Source organism: Chlorocebus sabaeus, chromosome 16 (genome assembly GCF_047675955.1).
Source record: "Chlorocebus sabaeus isolate Y175 chromosome 16, mChlSab1.0.hap1, whole genome shotgun sequence".
Classification (NCBI taxonomy): domain Eukaryota; kingdom Metazoa; phylum Chordata; class Mammalia; order Primates; family Cercopithecidae; genus Chlorocebus; species Chlorocebus sabaeus.
In genome coordinates this window covers 33,936,558-33,957,876 of record NC_132919.1, presented here as the reverse complement: position 1 = coordinate 33,957,876, position 21,319 = coordinate 33,936,558, and the positions used below count along the sequence as shown (strand labels likewise).

Sequence of the window (21,319 nt, the reverse complement as noted above, 5' to 3'; positions counted from 1 at the left end):
GCATCATAAAATATAACTAATCAAATTGGTGGAAAGACTCTGTAACCACGCAAAAGCTAATAAACTGATGGCTGAGAGAAGATTTGATAAGGAATAGCATTAATGCATTGAGATCATATAAAAATCATCAGAAGACTCCATAACCTGAGGGCGGAAAAGGCTTCTATCAGCGGAAAAGTACAGGGATGTAACGGATTACCTCCTGATGTAAGACAAAAAGTCCTTAGAATGGCCACCATAGGTCTCTTAGGCCAGACAGAACTCAAATGATGAATATAGTAAAAATCAACAAGAGAACCTCTTTATTCTTTCTCAATTTCTTTCACAGCATTTGCTACTTTATCATTTGTCTCCCCTACCCAAATGTAAGCTTGCAAGGACTGTTTCGGAAGGTTGCAAGGACCATTCTATATGCCTAGTATACAGAATAGAGCCTGAATACTGGGCACTCAAATACTTATTTATTCAATGAATGAATGTTTCGTAAATATATATTTACAGCTACTGGCAGTAATATATATACAGCTACTGGCAGTATTTCCTGGGAGACAATTTTGAAATGAATCATTTTATTAGGGAAACTTATCACCAAAAGGACAAAAGCCTGACAAAATCGTTTACCAACTGGCCTAGAGCACAGTATCTGTATCAACATTGCCAACAGATATGAATAGAACCAACTGAGAAAAAAAATGAACACCCATTAGCCGAGTGTGCAGCTTGTGCCTGTAGTCCCAGCTACTTGGGAGGCTGAGGTTGGAGGATCATTTGAGCTCAGGAGTTTGAGGCTGCAGTGAGCTATGATCACACCATTATACTGTAGTTTGGGTGACAAAGCGAGACCTTGTCTCAAAAAGAAAAAAAAACAAAAAACAAACATCTCCCAGCCAGACCAAAACTCATTCTAGGGAGGAAATGTATAAATTATTTGAGTGGTTTTGAGAGCAAATTTTCAGAAGAAGAACGCTTGCACATCATTTAACTGCCCTGAAAGTACTACTGCTTTATTACAGCTCACCGGTGAAAAGATGGGAAAAGGAGATTTTTGTGGTTTTACTTAAATGAAAATAAAATGGCTAGGCATAGTGGCTCACGCCTGTAAATCCTAACACTTTGGGAGGCTGAGGTGGGAGGACTACTTGAGCCCAGGAGCTCAAGGTTGCAGTGACCCTGTCTTTAAATAAATAAATAAGGCTAAGATGAACCATCTGTTCCTCTTGCTGCAAGAAAGGTGCACGAACTTATTATTCAGTCTCTTTTTTTCATGAATGAACACACTTTTGTAGTCCTTCTCCAAGCCCAAAGTCACACACTCAGGGACCTGGGATGTACACCATCAAGAGGCCCAGGGCAAGCAAGCTGTATGTTTTATCTTAAAGTCATGCAATTTTACATTCTAAGTTGTAACATACCAGTGTATATTCTGTTTATATTATTTATCATCAAGTAAACCTGACACTGCAAGGCAATGAGCCATATTTATTCTGCAGCTTCAAATGCACCCTGCACTCTGCTGTGTACTCCAGAGACTGCGTTTCCCAGTTTGAGAAAGACCAGTTAGGTGAAACTGTATTCTATTCTAGAAGGTGACAATAACAAACTAACTGGAAAATTACAGGATAGTATAAACTGTATAAACTTTGAAGTTTTAAAGAAGTCCTGGGTTTAAATTCCAACTCTGCAACTTACTGTATGACCTTCAGTTTTCTGTAAAATGGGGCCCAATACCAATTATCTTCCTGAGTTGTTCTGAGGATTAGAAATTATAAAAGTTCTGCCGGGCGCGGTGGCTCAAGCCTGTAATCCCAGCTCTTTGGGAGGCCAAGACGGGCGGATCACGAGGTCAGGGGATCGAGACCATCCTGGCTAACACGGTGAAACCCCATCTCTACTAAAAAAAATACAAAAAAAAAACTAGCCGGGCGAGGTGGCGGGCGCCTGTAGTCCCAGCTAATCGGGAGGCTGAGGCAGGAGAATGGCATAAACTCGGGAGGCGGAGCTTGCAGTGAGCTGAGATCCGGCCACTGCACTCCAGCCTGGGCGACAGAGCGAGACTCTGTCTCAAAAAAAAAAAAAAAATTATAAAAGTTCTAGCACAGGGAATAGCACTCAGAAATTAGTACTTATTCTCAAAACTGCCTGAGGCCAGCCTTGACTAAACGTATGCACTGATACAAAGATAGTGGTTATGGAAGCCTCACTGAGAAATTTAATGGGCAACAACTTACAAAGATCTTTCCACATAACACAAACTCTAAAAACTATGTTTTTAAATCATTGCAAAGCTCCCCAGAAGGAAGAAAAAAGATGCAAAACTAGCACAGATGATGGATTTCCTGTGGGCTAAAAAATCTCAAAACTATTAATAAATAGCTTATGACTTTAGATATCTGAAAGGTAAAAATCTGAAAGAAACAGTGGGAAAAACATGGACTGGGGGTCAGGAAAAGGCAGTTTCTCCTCTATTCCATACCACTCAAGCTGGGCACACAGCATATTTCTCCAGGATGAAATCCTTCATCAGCACAGAGAAAGGGCACTTTGGATAATTCTTCCTTTCCATTTTTGATACACAATAGCACTGTTTATGTAAAAGAATAAAGCACAGCACCTGGGATGAACAAAAGTCTGTAATTTAGCCAAGGCCTCTGCTGACAGACTGGAAGTAAAGGCAATAAAATAACCGAGATTCAATTATTACTTCAGTGATCCTCACAGATGTCAGACTCATGAGCACATAACACATATGCAAGAGTTATACACATGGGCATCAGGTCACCTCCCATACTACAGCAAATCAGAAGGATCTGCACGTTGAGAAAAATCACACTACTCAGAATGAGCAGTTTCTTAGATTAAGTACCAGAGTCATAAAACAAACAAACAAACCAAAAAACTCCACATATATGGCTTCCAAAAGAAACAAAAGCCCAAATAACTACTTTGCAAGGCTATACCTAACTAGTAAACTGTCATGCTCTACATGTAGAGCAGGTCAACTACATAAACTACATTACTTGAATTTACTCCACATCAAAGCAATAGTTCAGTTTGTACTGACAGATGGAAGAAACTATCTGTAGAGTACAAGCAAAAGAGAATATGCTGAAATGCAAGCAAAAAATAAGGATGTTCCAGTAAGGAGACTAAAAAGAATAGGTAGAAATCCATTTTTATCCAAGTCTTGAGATGAAGACGCATTCTATTCAAAGACGACTGCTTTCTTTAAAAAAGCATACAAGAACCAATCACCTGGGGAGCTACAGTATGTTTACTTTCTTTACATCACAGCAATGACCCCACCCTAACTCCTCTTTAAAGAATCACAAATGTTGAGAGTCCCTATTATTGATGGAAGAAGGCCATAGCTTTCAGGAATGTTGTGGCAAAGCATTTCTGACTAGTAATAATAACAAATAAATAATAAATTGATAAGTATTTTCTGACTAGGACAGTTCTATTAGGTTAGAGCAAAAGTAATTACTTTTAATGGCAAAAATCGCAATTACATTTGCTCCAACCTAATAGGAAAAGGTTATACAACTCACTAAATCTTAACCCTGGCCAAATTTCATGAGTGTGACAGTAAAAGAAGATGAAACAGAACAAGATCTAAGGGAAGATCACCAGGCTATGAAAAAGGAAGAATAAAAATATCTTCTCATGAATATCAAGTTTTAAGATAGAAGAACAGAAAATGGTTAGACAATCCAAAATATAAAATGCCCTCGATTTTCGGTCTCCAGTTATGGCAAGTAAGCAAGGATAAAAAGGACCCTGGGACTGAGCGACCATATCTAAATTGGTCAAATTCAACTTCCAGTCAACTTCTGACACGATGGATAACCTCATAGAAAATCATAACAGAAAAATATTCAGAGGGAAAAGAACAAAGGTACAGTCAGAGATATCTGTTTTTGTAGGAACTGCCAAAGAGGATCTCGAGAATACGATTCTTTTGTGGCGGTCACTATCTTGGCTTAGATATCAGTTTTTAACATCTCTACCTAACTCCATTTGGAATTTCATTTGGTTTAATGTTCTCAACCCTGGCTGCAAGATTAAAATAACCCAGGTAACTTTTAAAAAATAGCAATGTCTAGGTCCTGCCTCCCAGAGGTGTTTAATTACTCCTGGACTCAAGGATTGATAGTATTTTTTTTTTCTTTGTAGTTTCAATGGCTAGAGAGTATTTTATTTTAACTGGTAATTGTGTGGAACCAATTCTGCAGATAGAGTTGAGAATCATACAGTTATTAGGAACCAGGCAATACTTTGTTAGCAGTACACCACTGACCTCTATGGGTGAGGTTCTATTAGAAACCCATGATAAAAGTAGTACCAACAGTCTAGTGGCCTGCTTGCTAGCCTTCCTGAAATGATCACTGAGCTAACCTAAATGCTGCTTCCCAAACCACCACACAATTCTAAACATGGCCATATTTTAAAAAGGAGTTTGGGTTGAATTCTACCACTCCTAGCTACACTAGTGTCCCTACAAGGCAAAAGAAAGAGCTTTAACGAAATAATAAGTTTCTTGCCCTCTGAATTAATTTAAGGGAGAGGAGGAGCCCTCTTTCCAGAAGTCCGTTTACTACTGAAGAGAAAAAGCGCCAGGCGTGGTGGCTCACACTTGTAATCCCAGCAACCTGGGAGGCTGAGGCAGGTGGATCACCTGAGTTCAGGAGTTCAAGACCAGCCTGGTCAACATGGTAAAACTCCATCTCTACTAAAAATGCAAAAACTTAGCTGGGCATGGTGGCGGACACCTGTAATCCCAGCTACTCGGGAAGCCGAGGCAGGAGAATTGCTTGAACCTGGGAGGCGAGGTTGCGGTGGGCCAAGATCACACCACTGCACTCCAGCCTGGGCAACAAGAGCAAAACTCCATCTCCAAAAAAAAAAGCAAATAAAAAGAGAGAGAGAAAAAGGGGCATCTGATATCTGAGCATCTAGGTAGCTATAGTTCAAACACTAAACTGAAGTGGTGCACAGCAGTCACCAGATATTTTATGTCCTTAATGTGCAAAATGTGGCCCATGGACCAGCAGCTTCAGCGTTACCTTGTTAGAAATGCAGACTCTAGGTCTCACTCTAGACCAACAAAATCATCTCTCTTAGGCTCAGTGTGCTGGCTCACACCTGTAATCCCAGCACTTTGGGAGGCCAAGGCAGGGGGATTGCTTGAGCCCAGGAGTTCAAGATGAGCCTACGCAACATAGTGAGAACCCATTTCCACAAACTAAACAAAACAAAACAAACCCTCTCTTGTACAAAATCTTTAGGAGATTCACAGGTATATAATTTATTTTGAGAAGTACTCTGTAAGGCAAGGATGCATTCAAAAAATGGCTTTGAGGATTAATCTTCTCTTTAGATAATTTGCATAAGAACAATAAAAGCATTTTAAAAGTCTACTGCTGCCTTAGAAACTCATCTTCCATACAGCCAAATTTAGGTCTTCCTTGTGATGTTCTCGAAAAAGGAACCTTGATTCTCTGAGTAAATATATATTTAACCACATACGGATCCAAAGCAAAAATAAGGGCTTTAATTTCTTCTCATCTTGATTTCTGGGATATCTTTCAATCTCAGAATAAGCTGAAGAAAACTGCACTGTAAACAATTTCTGGGCTATAACACCAAGGATACCATTTTAAATCCCAAAGTCAGGAAAAGCTAAAATTTAGAGTTACATAAAAACATAACTGGGCCTATGTAGCAAAAGTTGCATATTTAGAAATCCGATTAGAAAAACAACAACTTTCCTATCCCTGAAAGAATATCCCTTATATAAAAAAAAAAGAAATAGGCCTGTGTGTAACTTTGGCTACTACAAGCAGGTTCTAACAGCTTTTCCCTTTGATACAATACTTACAGGAACTCTAATGCAGATGACTGGGCAGCTATGTAAAATATGATGACAAAACCCATTGGTTTTGGAGTTGGCATGAGCTAATACAAAGTCAAATGAAAATAACATGTTTCTTTTTTTCTGTGCTTATAGTGGGTCAAGCAGGATTCTGGTCTGGCAACATTAAAGGCAGGGCCTCTTTCTCCCCTCTATTCCTTGAACTTAGTTTTTTTCTCATTCTTAGGTTCAATGAGTCCACCATGTAGTAAGCTTCCCCACCAGGGAATGTAATAAACTTGAGGAGGATGCAATATTTAACTTGTGGTTGATATGTGAACAGAAAGGAAGAGCTATTTTAATTTTATAAGGGATTCTTAGGAGCCTCCATGAATATTTAAATATTTGTCACTCTCCTGAGTCTATAAGGAGGCTAGACAGCAATGTAAGTACAATCATCATATGAGGAAGCTATTCTGTTTATATAATCAGTCAGTTTCAATCATTAAAGATATGAATACAAAAAGTATTTGCTTATATGCCCAAGAAAGACAATAGAAGTGCTCATTTGCGTCAATATAAGCTGGAGTTCACAGCTTGGTCAATGTATAAATTTTAGAAGCAGTGACTTTCCATTAATGAAATGCACAACCCACAGAGATATGACTATAACCCTATTTCCTTGGACTCTCTGCCAGCCAAAAAGTAAATGAACCTCTACTGGCTGGTATAAGCCCCAGATACAAAACTGCTCATAAAGTAGAAGAGAAGATGCCAGTATATGCAGCATAGAGTGCAGTTGTTTTGTATCTGTCATCTCTAGGAACATATATTTTCATATCTAAGATGTCAGCCCTCCAATGATATTGGTAAATAAATCGTTGTTGGGCATCTTTATAGTCATTGGGTTGACAAAAATCTCTTTTGCAAGGGTCTGCTAGAAAAGCCTCTCTAATTCCACCACAGTTTAAGGCACTCATGTGATAGACTTGTTATTTTTCTGGCCTTCTCTTCATAGTTTGAAGGTCACCCTTAAAATTCATTTATCTTGTACAGAAACAAAAAATAACTTTGGTTCCCATTGGTGGCAAATGTTCACAGATATTCTGGATTTTGGAGCCTTTTAGTATTAGAATCCTGGAAGCTAATTAAATTGGAAGTATGATAGAATGGAGTAGGTGAGGAAGAAGGGAAAAAAAGAACCAATCAAGCAGCCCTTTCCAACTGTAATAAAGGTACATTTACTTAAAAAAAAAAAAAAAAAAAAAAAAAAAAAAAAAAAAAAAAGGCTGCCTCAAAACCTTTCAGAATTAGGGCATAAGTAAATAAAATATAAAAAAGGCAAAGGGTTGAAAGCCTCAAAATAGGATGATTTGTGTGAGGTCACTTTAATGTCGTTCAGGTCAAAAGGAGAATTGATGTGGGCTATCCAGAGTTAAGAGCTAGGAACAATAATAAACTCTGGAAAAGATACTAAACATTAAAATTGCTGAACAATAGGATGGTTAAATGTCAAAAGTTCTATTTAGAGGCAGGACAATGAAATAATCCCGTACACCTGCAGACATACCCCATTACCGACGATGAACAGTATTAATTATAATTTTGCCTTACTAAAGACAAAGAATCCTGTCCTTTATCAAAGGACATTACTGCTCATCAAGGAAAGGTCTATTTCTAAAAAGCTGAATAATTTAAGACTCTCTAGCATATCAAGAACTAAAAATAACCAAAAGAACAAGGGAAGAAAGATGCTTACCAGACTATCTAGTCCTCCTCCTAGGAGATCCACCGCTCCCATCTGCATGGAGGACACCTGTGGCACATTGACTGGGGGACCGAGGTCAAGGTTTAAAAGATCCCCTAGAAGATCACCTTGAGAGGGGATAACCTGTGGCTGTTCCAGATTCGTTGCAGTGGTAGTGCCAACAGGGCTGTCACCTGCATCAGTGCTAAAATCACATACACATAAAATGGACAAGAGAAAAGTCAGTTTCACCTAGGACATAATATGGCGACAGTAGTTAAACATATAGCTATATATAACTATCAAATACAAGGGGGAAAAAAACCCTCTGATTTTATAACCATTTGTTTATGCTCATGAAGAGATAATAGCAATTCTTATTTTTATCAAATACAGTTGCTAAAATGAAAATAAATTATATGATGTAAACCTTGTCAGTTATATAATTGGTCAATTTTAATTAAACATCTATGAGGGAACACTGTAAAGAGAATTCTATGGTTCTCTGTAGAAACTGTAAAATATATGGTTCCTGCCCTCAATGGCTTACACACCAACAAAAAAAATCAGCATTTACAAAATGACTAAAAAGCAAGTTTACTGCGTAACAGCAGAAACATGTATTGTGTGTCTGTATAATTGATAGGATATGAGTAACACAACAAAAAAAGCTTCTCGGAATGGTTTTATGAGGAACTACCAGAGAGAAACCTCCAAAGAGGAAGAGAAGGTTTGTACAAAGGCACAGAAATGAACAATTTGACTTCAGGGGTGGTAAAAAAATTATATTGGCAGGAGCAGAGTTTGGGATTGGTAAAATTTGGGGGAAGAGAGAATAAGGAAAATAAAACTTTGAAAACTAGTCTAGAGAGCTGATTTTTTATAAAAGAAATGCAGAATCACTTTTATTTCTTGAACAAAGAACAGAAACTAAAAATAACATTAGAGGAACATTATTCTAGCACCTGTGTGTATAATGAACTGAAGTTAGGAGAATGGACATGAAGATCAGCTAAGAGTAATCTAAACTGCTACTGTTGTCAACTATGTATGAAATAATAAAAGCTCAACAAGCTATAAAAATAAAAAGAAAGTGGTGAGTTCCAAGACATTTTAAAAGGACTAGGTAAGAGAAATGATGATCTTTTCAATAAATGGTGTGGGTTAACTGCACAGCTATGTGGGGGAAAAATGAACCTCGGCTCCCTATAACTCACAAGGTAAACAAAAATTGAGATAAATCAGACATAAATGTGAAAGGTAAAACCTAGTTGAAAACCTAGAGTAGCATCTTATAAGCCTGGAGGAGATAATGGTTTCAACAAAAAGCAGTAGCCACAAAAGAAAAAAAGTAATAAACTAGACTTCATTAAAATTAAGAACATGTCTTCCAATTACACCATTAAGAAATTGGGAAAAGATATTCTCTACAAACTGAGAGAAGATATGCACAACACATATACCTAACAAAGGACTTGCATCCAAATTATATAAGGAATTCCTACAAATCATTAAGAAAAAGACAAACCATTAAAAACAGGCAAGTCGCAAAAGAGGATACAGTAACATGAAAATGTGCTTAGCAACTTTACTTATCAGGAACATGCAAATTAAAACTATAACAAGACACCACTATACACTCACCAGAATGGCTAAAACTAAAAAGATCAATAATACCAAGCAGTGCTGACAATGTAGATCACCTGGAACTCATACAGTGCTAGGAGTATGCACTGGTACAACTACTTTGGAAAACTGGCAGTGTGTGTCTCCTACAGCTAAACAGAAACCTATTCTACGATCCAGCAATTCTACTCCTAGGTATATGCCCGAGATAAATACGTATATAAGTCTACCAAAAGACAAATACAAGAATATTCATAGCAGCCACAAACTAGAAATAACCCAAAGATGCAACAGAAGACATAAATAGTATATTCATGGAATGGAATACTATACACCAATAAAAAGGAGCAAACTACTAAAAACACAGATTAACCTCACATTATGTAGAGCAAAAGACAGAAGACATAGAAGAGTAAAAACTGTAGGTTCCATTTATATCACACTCAGGCAGAGACAAAATGAATCTATAGCGATAGAAATCAGAACAGTGGTAATCTCTGGAGTGTGCACACTGACAGTAAAGGAACATGAGGAACCTTCTAGGGTGCTGAAAATATTCTATATCTGATCAGGGTAGTGATTATATGAGTGTGTACATATGTAAACATTCATTGAACACTAAATGTTAAGATTAGTGAATTAATCTATTACTAACAGATTGGACTAATCTATTACTTAATAGAAGCAATAATGTTAATATAAGTAACATGAAGATATTCTCCACTGCATAAGCTTACATCAGACCAGAATAATCCACTGACAGCCTAACATTAATAAACAATATAATAAGCACCCTATTATTTATACTGTTAATCCCACACAGGTATGCTCTAAGGAAAGATCACAAAAAGTACCCAGCTTGTTTACCAAAAACATCACCTCTAGCATTACCAGTATTAGAGGCACTGCCTGCCTAGTGACAAATGTTCAACGGCCGTGGTATCCTGACCAGGCAAAGGTCAGGCAATAACCTTAATGCTAAGGTTATTATAAATTAGATGTCAATTTAAAAAGTAAAAGTCCCACCAAGAAAATTCCAGGCTCAGACGGCTTCACTGTGAATTCCTCCAAACATTTAAGGAAAAAGTAAGACCAATCTTACATAAACTCTAAACAAGACTAGAGAATGGCAACTGAGAAAATCTGAAAGTAGGTTAGCCTGCTTATTGGATGATATTAAGTAATTATGTCCAATTTTGTTAGGCTTGATAACATTGTAATTTCAAGTCTTTATCTGTTAAAGATAACAAGTACAGTACTTATGGGTGAAAAGATAACGAGGTCTGGGATTGGATTTAAAATATTAGAGCCATCTCAAAAACAACTGTGGGGCAATAAATGAAATAACATTGGCAAGATACTGATAACTGCTGCAACTGAGTGATAGGTATATCCAAGTTTGTTATACCACTCTATCTTGCATATTTTAAGATTCATATGATAAAAAGTAAAAACAAACAAACAAAAAACCAGCCAGACGTGGTGGCTCACACCTGTAATCCTAGCACTTTGGGAGGCTGAGGCAGGCAGATCACCTGAGGTCAGGAGTTCGAGACCAGCCTGACCAACATGGTGAAACTCAATCTCTACTAAAAATACAAAAAAATTAAAAATTAGCTGGGAGTGGTGGCAGGCACCTGTGGTCCCAGCTACTCAGGAGGCTGAGGCACGAAAATCACTTGAACCCAGGAGGCGGAGCTTGCAGTGAGCCAAGGTCATGCCACTGCACTCTAGCCTGGGAGACAGAGTGAGACTACATCTCAAAAAAAAAAAAAAAAAGTAAAAAAACACTGTAACAATTTAATTAATAAACAAATGTTTTCTTCTAAAAAAGCCTAGGTAAGCTTTGACACAAACAAAAACTGAGAAGTAAAAGATTAGTTACACTTCTAATAACCACAGGGGAATCTAGAAGGATGACAGGAAAACTTTTATGCGCAGTTCTCAATTCTGATAAAATAAGTAAGAAAAACAAGTAGAGAAGCTTGACAGAAACAAGGGACTGGGCTGGGCACGGTGGTTCACGCCCAGAGTCTTAGGGTAGAGCACTGGGCTGGGTAATTCAGAACCTGTTAATATTCCAGCCGGGCACGGCGGTTCACGTCTGCAATCCTAGCACTTCGGGAGGCCAAGGCAGGTGGATTACTGAGGTCAAGAGTTCGAGACCAGCCTGGACAAGACGGTGAAACTCCATCTCTACTAAAAGCACAAAAAAATTAGCTGGATGTGGTGGCACACGTCTGCAGTCACAGCTACTCAGGAGGCTGTAGCAGGAGAATCTCTTGAACCCAGGAGGCAGAGGTTGCAGTGAGCCAAAATTGAGCCACTGCACTCCAGCCTGGGCTATAGAGTGATAGCCCATCTCAAAAACAAAACAAAACAGAAAAACAAACAAACAAAAGCAACAAAACCAAAGGACTGGCAGTCAGTTAGAGAAGTAAGCTTGGTTAGGAATTCACATATACATCTCAGGTGAAAACATGAGGGTGGGGGGCAGTGTACGGTGGTGGTAAAAGCAGGGGATTAAGTGTTGGCTCCAGTAATTACTAGCTGCATAATTTCTGGCAAGCAACAACCTCTGTGAGACAAAATTTCCTCATCAATAAAATGGTAACAATATCATGGAAGCATAAGGTTTTATTAGAGCAAGAATCAACTGAAAACATGGTCTCACTGGTAAACCTCTGTAATATATTAGTGGTTAGTGGGTAATTTCCCTAAGGGTATATGTAGAGAAACACAGAAAGAAAAGGTTCAGATCGAACCTTTTGATACAACCAAGATCAGTAACCAGAGAAGAGAATAAACATGGAACTGCAAAGATTAATGACAGAGATACAATCTAGGAAAGCAGATTTACAAGGAAAAAGTGTCCAGGAAGTCATGATGAAAAGGCTTTAAGAAAGAAATAAAAAGGGGAAATGATTTCATACACCTGGCAAGAAATACATAAAATCTTTCATAGTGTATTCTCTACATAAGAAATTCTGTCGTCTTCTGACATATACCATTCAGAAAATGTGACAGAACACATGGTTCTATCAGTATGTCTAAAAAGAAGGTAGAATAGGTATTCCACACATATTTTTCTTCACTCTAATGGAAAGGAATGAATAATATGAGAAGTGAGTTCAATGAAAAGATATAAATGATCCTACAGATCCTACAAGAATATGATACATCATTATTATATATCCTTTCTCAATGGAAAATATAAGAAAATTAATATAATGACATTTCCAATTTTAAGAGAAATAACTGCATAACTGTCATCAAAGCAGTATTTTTTAAAGGTGAGATTTTTCCGAATTAGACAACTATTTACTACCTCACCCCCATGAAGCAGCTCACAAGTATAAGCATAGTAAGCAATATCCAAGTAAAAATCACTTCTCTCTTTCCCAGGTGATTTTAAAAGACCTAGTGAAGTGAGCATTTTTAAACCTCTAGAAGATGCAGAACAAGGCTTGAAAGTGTTGCTTTGTTTCCTATGAGAGGTGTATCACTTATTAATCTTACATTGCAGAACAGAGCTAGGTAATGTCAATACTATTACAGACATGTTATTTGCAGCAACGTATCATCCCCATTTATATCAAAACAGATTTTCCTTGTATTTGCATTTCCTTTAAAAACACAAAACATGCACAAATGGACAAAAAGGAGGTTATCCAAAAAGGAAGCACAAAAGAAATTGTGAAGATAAGAACTTAAAGGCTATTAATCAGATAAAGGCCTTATGTAAGACACTTTCTTTTTAGATAACTTAATGTTGGTTCTCTCCCTGCGTTTAAGAAAGGGTTGTTTTTGTTTGTTGATTCATTTTCCCATTTCCATGTGAGGGTTAAAAGTTATCAGGAGGCTAGATACAAATACAGTTACAGAGGGAAGTTACAACAGAAATTCCGTATCTACATTGAAACTTGAAGCACAGACTGGGAGAAATTCTTAGAAGTTAAATAGTCTCATCTACAGAATGTTAAACGTGCTTGCCTACAAGGAGAAACACCTTAACTTACTATAAGGACTAATCCTTATGAAGCTCACGTCTCCTCTGGATTAAAATTATAGCACCTGCTGTAAAACCAAAGATTCAACTCAATCATGAAAGATTAATAATCTCCTTGGATGTTGCCGTTTCTTTTTCATTTGTCTGTATCCACAGTCTATTTACATAGAGCCCAAAATGCTGACCACACCAATTTGTAAAGCAATAAATACTACACTTTGGCCATTCACAAAAACCACTTAAACAATAATATACATTAGACAATGGAACAAGACACTCATTAATAAAAGCCCAATTATTCTAACTACTCTGGAAGGAAATCCTACTTTGATCAAGGTCTATTATGATTGATGAAGGAATCAGATTCTGGAAAGATTCTGAGATACCCATTATAAGAGTTTATTAGAGTGTTTCTTCTCCCTAATTAGAACTTTAGGACAGCTACAAAGTAAGAGCTCTATGTTACCCAAGAGCCTGTTCATATCAATTTCCTTGTTGATATGGCCAATTTAAAAAGGTACAGGTAACTGAAAAACTAAGTCCACACAGAAGTCAGGCTTTTTTTTTTTTTTCTAATAAAACAATACTGAAATATTATTTCATTAACAGTTTTACAGCATAAATTGTACCTACTAACTTTCCATAAGGCTCAACAAAAGCTACAGTAAAGGGTCAAGATGGCTAAACGTATACACAGGCTTTTTTCCAAGTTTTCAACTATGGGATTATTTCTGTTCTCTTCTTACCTCAGACTTAAGCAACTTTCAGACTTTGTCAATTTAGAAGGTCTTCACCACAATTTTCTAAAGCCATAATGTACTCCTAGATGGGAACACAGAGGAGTCTTTCACCCATTTTATATGTGGTCACTGGTATTCAGTTGGAGCTCCCTGGGGTTGTACAGTAGCAGGTTTGCAAAAATGTACAGCAAGTTCTTTTCCAGACTATAAAAGCATAAAGAAGACCAACTCTGTCTAAACAGAGTCATTTCTCACTCAAAAACAGTTCACACCTTCTTACCTCCCATGATGAATTGGCAAGTGTTTACGATGAATTCCATGACTTCCTTCCACAAAAGCATTGGGAGGCTTATGATACACAGAGGCCAAAGAACCAATGTGGCAGATTAGCTCATCCAGCAGAGTTGGCTCAATAAGGTCCGTCTCCTCAGAGATCAGTGGCTTCTCAGACAAGACTACTTCTTTAGCCGTGACAGGGTCAGTTGAGAGAAGGCGCCAATAAATATAGCCCCGGTCTCGAAGGTCAGGATTATCAGAATCCTAAAGAAAAGGCAAAGGCAAGGAGGTAGAGATGAAACTGTTCTCCATACAGAAACCCAAACTGCTGGATTTATCAACCAATGCTGTAGTGATTTATGCAGACGGGGTATTAAGAAGATATTTCAGGCTGGATGTGGTAGCTCGTAGCTCATGCCTGTAATCCTAACACTTTGGGAGACTGAAAAGGCAGATCACTTGGACCCAAGAGTTTGAGATCAGCCTGGGCAACATGGCAAAACCTTGCTTCTACAAAAAATATAAAAAATTAGCAGGACAGGCTGGGCGCGGTGGCTCACGTCTGTAATCCCAGCACTTTGGGAGGCCGAGGTGGGTGGATCGCTTGAGGTCAGGAGTTTGAGACCAGCCTGGCCAACATAGCGAAACCCCATCTCTACTAAAAATACAAAAATTAGCCGGGCTTGGTGGCGCGTGCCTGTAATCCCAGCTACTCAGCAGGCTGAAGCAGAAGAATAGCTTGAACTCAGGAGGCAGGGGTTGCAGTGAGCTGAGATCGTGCCACTGCACTCCAGTCTGGGCAACAGAGTAAAACTCTGTCTCAAAAAATAATAATAATAAAAATAAAAAAATTAGCAGGGCAGGGTGTAGAGCCGCATGTACGTGTAGTCCCATCTACTCAGGAAGCTGAGGGAGGAGGATCACTTGAGCCCAGGAGGTTGAGGCTGCAGTGAGCCATGACTGCACCACTGCACTCCAGACTGGGCAATAGAGTGAGACTGTCTCAAAAAGCAAGCAAATGTGTTAACTCAATATGGTTCTAATGTAGTCATAATTCTGTAATCTCTAATGTTTCAAGGGATGTAACTATAAATTACGATGGGTTAATCCTAAGACTCAAATTCAAACAGAAATAAGGAATAGAAAACTAATGTTTAATCTGGTAAAAGTTAACTGGTTGAGACGGCCTTAGAACATAAAAATTTTTTAAACTAGGGCCGGGCGCGGTGGCTTATGCCTGTAATCCTGGCACTTTGGGAGGCCGAGGCGGGAAGATCACCTGAGGTCGGGAGATTGAGACTATCCTGGCTAACACAGTGAAACCCTGTCTATACTAAAAATACAAAAAATTAGCCAGGTGAGGTGGCACATGCCTATAATCCCAGCTACTCAGGAGGCTGAGGCAAGAGAATCACTTGAACCTGGGAGGCGGAGTGCAGTGAGCTGAGATTGTTCCACTGCACTCCAGCCTGGGCAATAAGAGCAAAACTCCGTGAAAAAGAAAAGAAAAGAAAAAAAAAAGAATGTTTTAACTGCTTTAAATATTAGCAGGCTTATTAATAACATATATTATATCTTACATATATTGTACCCATACCTTCTTCCTTCATGCAAATATTTATTAAGTACCTCCTATTGAGACACTGGCTAGGCCCTGGAAATAAAGAGGTAACAATACACTGCCTGACTTTAAGGAGCTCACATAATATTAACTATTTCAATAGCATATGAAAGGTACTATTATCTAAATAATCAAAAACTGTTAAAGAGAAGACATAACTGCTTCCAAAAGGAGTGACACTTGAATTTGGTGGTCTTGTTTTGTGCTATGGTGGTTTTTAAATAATTGTATACATGTTCATGGTTAAAAAGAAATTATTACCAAACATACCACATCACAATTTATAAGTGTATGACATAAAAAAAACCTCCCCCAATTATCCAACCCTTCTCCATCTCAACTCCCAATCTCCCAAATAGCCATGATTAGTAATGTGGTGTATATCTGTCCAGATGGGACACACACACACTTATTTCATATAAAACCAGTTTCATATTATATATACTGTTTTGAAGTTGTTCTCCATGTTGATGTATACAATTGCACTTTTCCACTGTAACGTCCACTGCACCATTAAATATTAGTCCCCTACTGAGGGACATTTAGACTGTTGCCCGTTTTTCCCTTTCTACCTTTATTATTGTTTTATTTGTATGTATGTATGTATGTATATATGTATTTTGAGACAGTCTTGCTCTGTCACCCAGGCTGGGGTACAGTGGTGTGATCTCGGCTCACTGCAACCTCTGCCTCTTGGGTTCAAGTGATTCTCTTGCCTCTGTCTCCTAAGTAGCTGGGATTATTGGTACGCACCACCACACCCAGTTAATTTTTGTATTTTTAGTAGAGACAGGGTTTCTCTATGTTGGCCAGGCTGGTCTCGAACTCCTGACTTCAAGTCATCCGCCCACCTCAGGCTCCCAAAGTGCTAGGATTACAGGCATGAGCCACCGTGCCTGGCCTATTGTTTTATTTCTTTATTTTTTGTGTGATCATTATAAAGTGGCAATAAATATCCTGGTACCTACCTCAAAAGTATGTCTATATGATGGCATTTATTTATGCAGGAGTTGTTCCAATAGCAACTTATTAAAGGCAACAATAAGTCCCTGTTTCAACTTCTATATTTCAAACTCATAACCAGACCGGGTACAGTGGCTCACGCCTGTAGTCCCAGCTACTAGGGAGGCTGAGGCAGGAGAATCATTTGAACCCAGGAGGTGGAGGTTGCAGTGAGCCTAGATCACGCCACTGCACTCCAGCCTGGGCGACAGAGTGAGACTCCGTCTCAAAAACAAAACAAAACAAACCCCCAAAAAAACAACAAAAAAACCCCAAAAACCCAAAAAACTCATAACCAAACAAAAACTATTTTCTTTAAAATAGGACAATTTGAGGGCTTCCATTTTAGTTTCTAAGTGAGTAGATGAATTGGTTCATGACTCAGCCACTTAAGGCCCTTATTATCCAGTTTGATTGCAGCAGTTACCCTGATTATTTTTGACTATATAGATTCAAATGGTTTTTCTCAGTCACAGATTGTTTAAATTGCACTCATAATGGATTGTTGGTTAAAGACAAAAAACATATAGAACATTGCAATACAGCAAATTAATAAAATTATTAAAACAGTAAATTTTATCTCAAGATAATTTTTACCACATTTATAAGTTGCATTATTCTAATAGAAATGTATGTATATGTATATGTATATGTATATGTATATGTATGAATGTCTTATCAAAATGTCTCTAGTATTTGAAATGCCTGGGTTAAAAAAAGGAAACAGTGATAATTAGAAATTTAGTTGATTTTGTTTTTTTTTGGGGGGGCGAGGTTGAGGGACTAAATTGCACCTAAGTGTTTATAAATAGCAGCCTGAAACCTCCTTATTTAGATTTTCATTTGAAAACAAAGCTCAAACATTACAAAACAAAAACAAGTTGATTTTTTACAAAGAGCAGAATACAAGTTTCTCAAAATATCAGGTCAGGGAAGCAACTCCTCTCTCCCACATTTTTTTATACATAAATTAAATGTTAAACTTTAAGCTATATATGCAGTCCTTAAAGTCCATGTACTTTAGAATTTGTAAAGTATGGTTTTTATTACACAATTAAACACTGCATTTATCTTATTAACTTAGAAAATTCAGTTTGTCTTTATGTACCAGTAATATCTTAAAGGTATTCAACTTTATAATACATGGTTTAATAATATACTCATCAAAATAAAATGCTTTTTCTTCAAATTATTTCTCCCATATGTAATGCAAACAATTTAACCAAATGACCCAAAAGAAAAATTCCCGGCTGGGCGCGGTGGCTCAAGCCTGTAATCCCAGCACTTTGGGAGGCCGAGACGGGCAGATCACGAGGTCAGGAGATCGAGACCATCCTGGCTAACACGGTGAAACCCCGTCTCTACTAAAACAAAAAAATACAAAAAACTAGCTGGGCGAGGTGGCAGGCGCCTGTAGTCCCAGCTAGTCAGCAGGCTGAGGCAGGAGAATAGCGTAAACCCGGGAGGTGGAGTTTGCAGTGAGCTGAGATCCGGCCACTGCACTCCAGCCTGGGCAACAGAGCGAGACTCCGTCTCAAAAAAAAAAAGAAAAAAAAAGAAAAATTCCCATAGGGATTCACAAAATTCCAAAATCTAGCCAGGCATGGTGGCTCAGTAATCCTAGCACTTTGGGAAGCCGAGGTGGGCGGATCACTTGAGGCCACGGGTTTGAGACCAGCCTGGCCAACATGGCAAAATCCCATCTCTACCAAAGGTACAAAAATTAGCCAGGCATGGTGGCAGATGCCTGTAATCTCAGCTACCTGGGAGGCTAAGGAGGGAGAATCACTTGAACCCAGGAGGTGGAGGAGGCCGCCACAGGGAGCTGAGATTGCACAACTGCACTCCAGCCTGGGTAATGGAGTGAGACTCCATCTCAAAAAAAAAAAGTGTATATATATACATATATATACACACATATGAAAAGAGTTTGAGAGTTCCTCCACAAATTATTCGAAATGCTGCTATATGGCAAACTGCTGGAGATAGAGTTACTGGATCAAAGTCTAAATAGACACTAACTTGAAAAACATAATCCTATGAGAAATGAGTGCAAATTTCCCAAGACTGAAAAGTCAGGAGTAGGGAAGAATCTCCTACTGCTCAAACTCTGTTTGTTCTGAGAGATGACCTGTTAGTCCTACTGTAAGCCAGCCCTCACCAACTACCTCATATTTTACATGGAGGCCATAGTAATTCAGACCGTCAAGACCAAGTAATTCAGACCGTATAAAAATACAGGACCTTTTTGTGATCTTAAGTTGCCATTAAATGTTTGGTGACTCAGATAATTTGGCTTTGGATCTACTGTACTGCTAAGACCCACAGGCCCTCCTCAGGGAAAGAGCTCCCAAAATAATACTTACCAGGCCAGCACTAAAACAGTAATTCTTAAACTATAATGTACATCAACATTTTAACATGCCAGGAATGCCACTGAAAGTGCAGAACCCAGAGGCCATACTTCAGAGATTCTGATTCATTCTGATTCATTCTATCAGAAGTAGGGCCTAGTAATCAGTATTTTTAACAGGCAGCCCAAGTGATTCTGATGACAGTGGCCCCTAGTTCATAGATAGAAAAACATGAAGACCTCTTTTCCATGTATCACAAAGAATAATTACTAACGTCTAGATATTTTTTTTGTTTTATTTTGCTTTGTTTGTTTTGAGACAGAGTGTAGGTTATGTTGCCCAGGCTAGAGTGTAATGGGGCAATCTCGGCTCACTGCAACCTCTGCAACCTGGGTTCAAGTGATTCTTCTGCCTCAGCCTCCCCAGTGGTTGGGATTACAGGCGCATGCCACCACGCCCGGCTAATTTTGTATTCTTAGTAGAGATGGGGTTTCTCCATGTTGGTCAGGCTGCTCTCGAACTCCTGACCTCAGATGATCTGCCCACCTCGGCCTCCCAAAGTGCTGGGATTACAGGCGTGAGCCACCACGCCCGGCCTCTGGCCTCTGTTTGTATTCTTTACTGACTTGAACTGACTACTGTATTGACTTTCTGTGTAACAGGTAAAATGATAAATTTTTGAAATGAAGCCTCAGATTCAAGGGTTGGGTTTTCCCCCCCAATAATATTTTTAATTATACTCCCATTTTACTTAAAATTAAAAGCACTAAGATTTCACATATACATACACTTCATTTACTTCTCAGCACAGGTAAAAACAGTATTAATTAACTCTACTATAGAGACAGAAGAAAAGCAGTATAAAAGAAATTTGCTCAGTCATGTCCTGAATCAGTGGAAGTAGCATCATCAGAACCTTACTACCCAATTAACACAATTCAGCAGACCACATTGCATCCTAAACTTAAATTGGTACTCACCAGCCATAAATATTTAGGTTCTTATTTCACAAACTTGAGGAAAAAAGAGAACCAGGTGAAAGGACTTACATGGGCATACTTATTCTTTTTTTCCTTTTTTTTTCCCAAGACAGTGTCTCACTGTATTACCCAGCCTGGAGTGCAGTGGCATGACCTCAGCTCACTGCAACCTTTGCCTCCTGGGCTCAAGCGATCCTCCCACCTCAACCTCCCAAGTAGCTGGGATTACAGGCGTGTGCCTCTATGCTCAGTTAATTTTTGTATTTTTTGTAGAGATGGGATTTTGCCATGTTGCACAGGCTGGTTGAACTCCTGAGTTCAAGTGATCCGCCTGCTTCGGCCTCCCAAAATGCTGGAATTATAGGCGTGAGCCACAGCGCCCAGCAGCATACTTACTCTTTTATGATAACTTCTCAGACTTAATTAATTAATTAGACAGAAAAATTAATTGGATAGAAAAAGCAAGCCTTCAGGTAGGCTCTGTGGCTCACACCTGTAATACCAGCACTGTGGGAGGCCAAGGCAGGAGGATCACTTCAGGTCAGGAGTTCGAGACCAGCCTGGTCAACATGGTGAAACCCCATCTCTACTGAAAAAAAAAAAAAAAAAATTAGCTGGGCGTGGTGGCATGCACCTATAATCCCAGCTACTCAGGAAGTTGAGGTAGGAGAATTGTTTGAACCCAGGAGGCGGAGGTTGCAGTGAGCCAAGATCACGCCACTGCACTCCAGCCTGGGTGACAGAGCTAGACTCAATACTGAAAAAAGGCAAGCCTTGAGAAATTGCTTATTATTTATAGTATGAAGTAATCATCCACAAAGACCTCAAAACTAGCAAACACACATATACATATGGGCTTATGCTCAATATTGCTTCAGGCAGGGAATACGTATTCTCCAAGTCATTCTTAACCTTCAGACTAGAGGAAGCATAGCACAGTGGACAAGACCATGGACCTTAGAGCCAGACATATCTGAGTCTGAGTTCTACCTCTGCCCCACAATAATTAGGCCTCTCTGAATTTCCTCATCTATAAAAACAGAAATAGTATACTAACCCTTGCTAGGATTAAGTGAGTTTCTAGCCTGTCCTGCTCTAGGAAGCTTATGAAAA

At 38.7% G+C, this 21,319-nt stretch overlaps 1 protein-coding gene across 4 annotated transcripts in view; it reads right to left on the bottom strand.

Moving 5' to 3' along the window:
* Positions 1-21,319, bottom strand: part of AP2B1 (adaptor related protein complex 2 subunit beta 1) — a 137,188-nt gene that overhangs the window by 60,880 nt on the left and 54,989 nt on the right. For all 4 annotated transcript variants that reach the window (XM_008011067.3, XM_008011069.3, XM_073004862.1 and 1 more), the window contains exons 13-14: positions 14,254-14,513; positions 7,611-7,803 (exon numbers count right to left, since the gene is read on the bottom strand). In XM_008011067.3, coding sequence (XP_008009258.1) covers positions 7,611-7,803; positions 14,254-14,513 — 453 coding nt within the window. The remainder of the gene's footprint in view (positions 1-7,610; positions 7,804-14,253; positions 14,514-21,319) is intronic.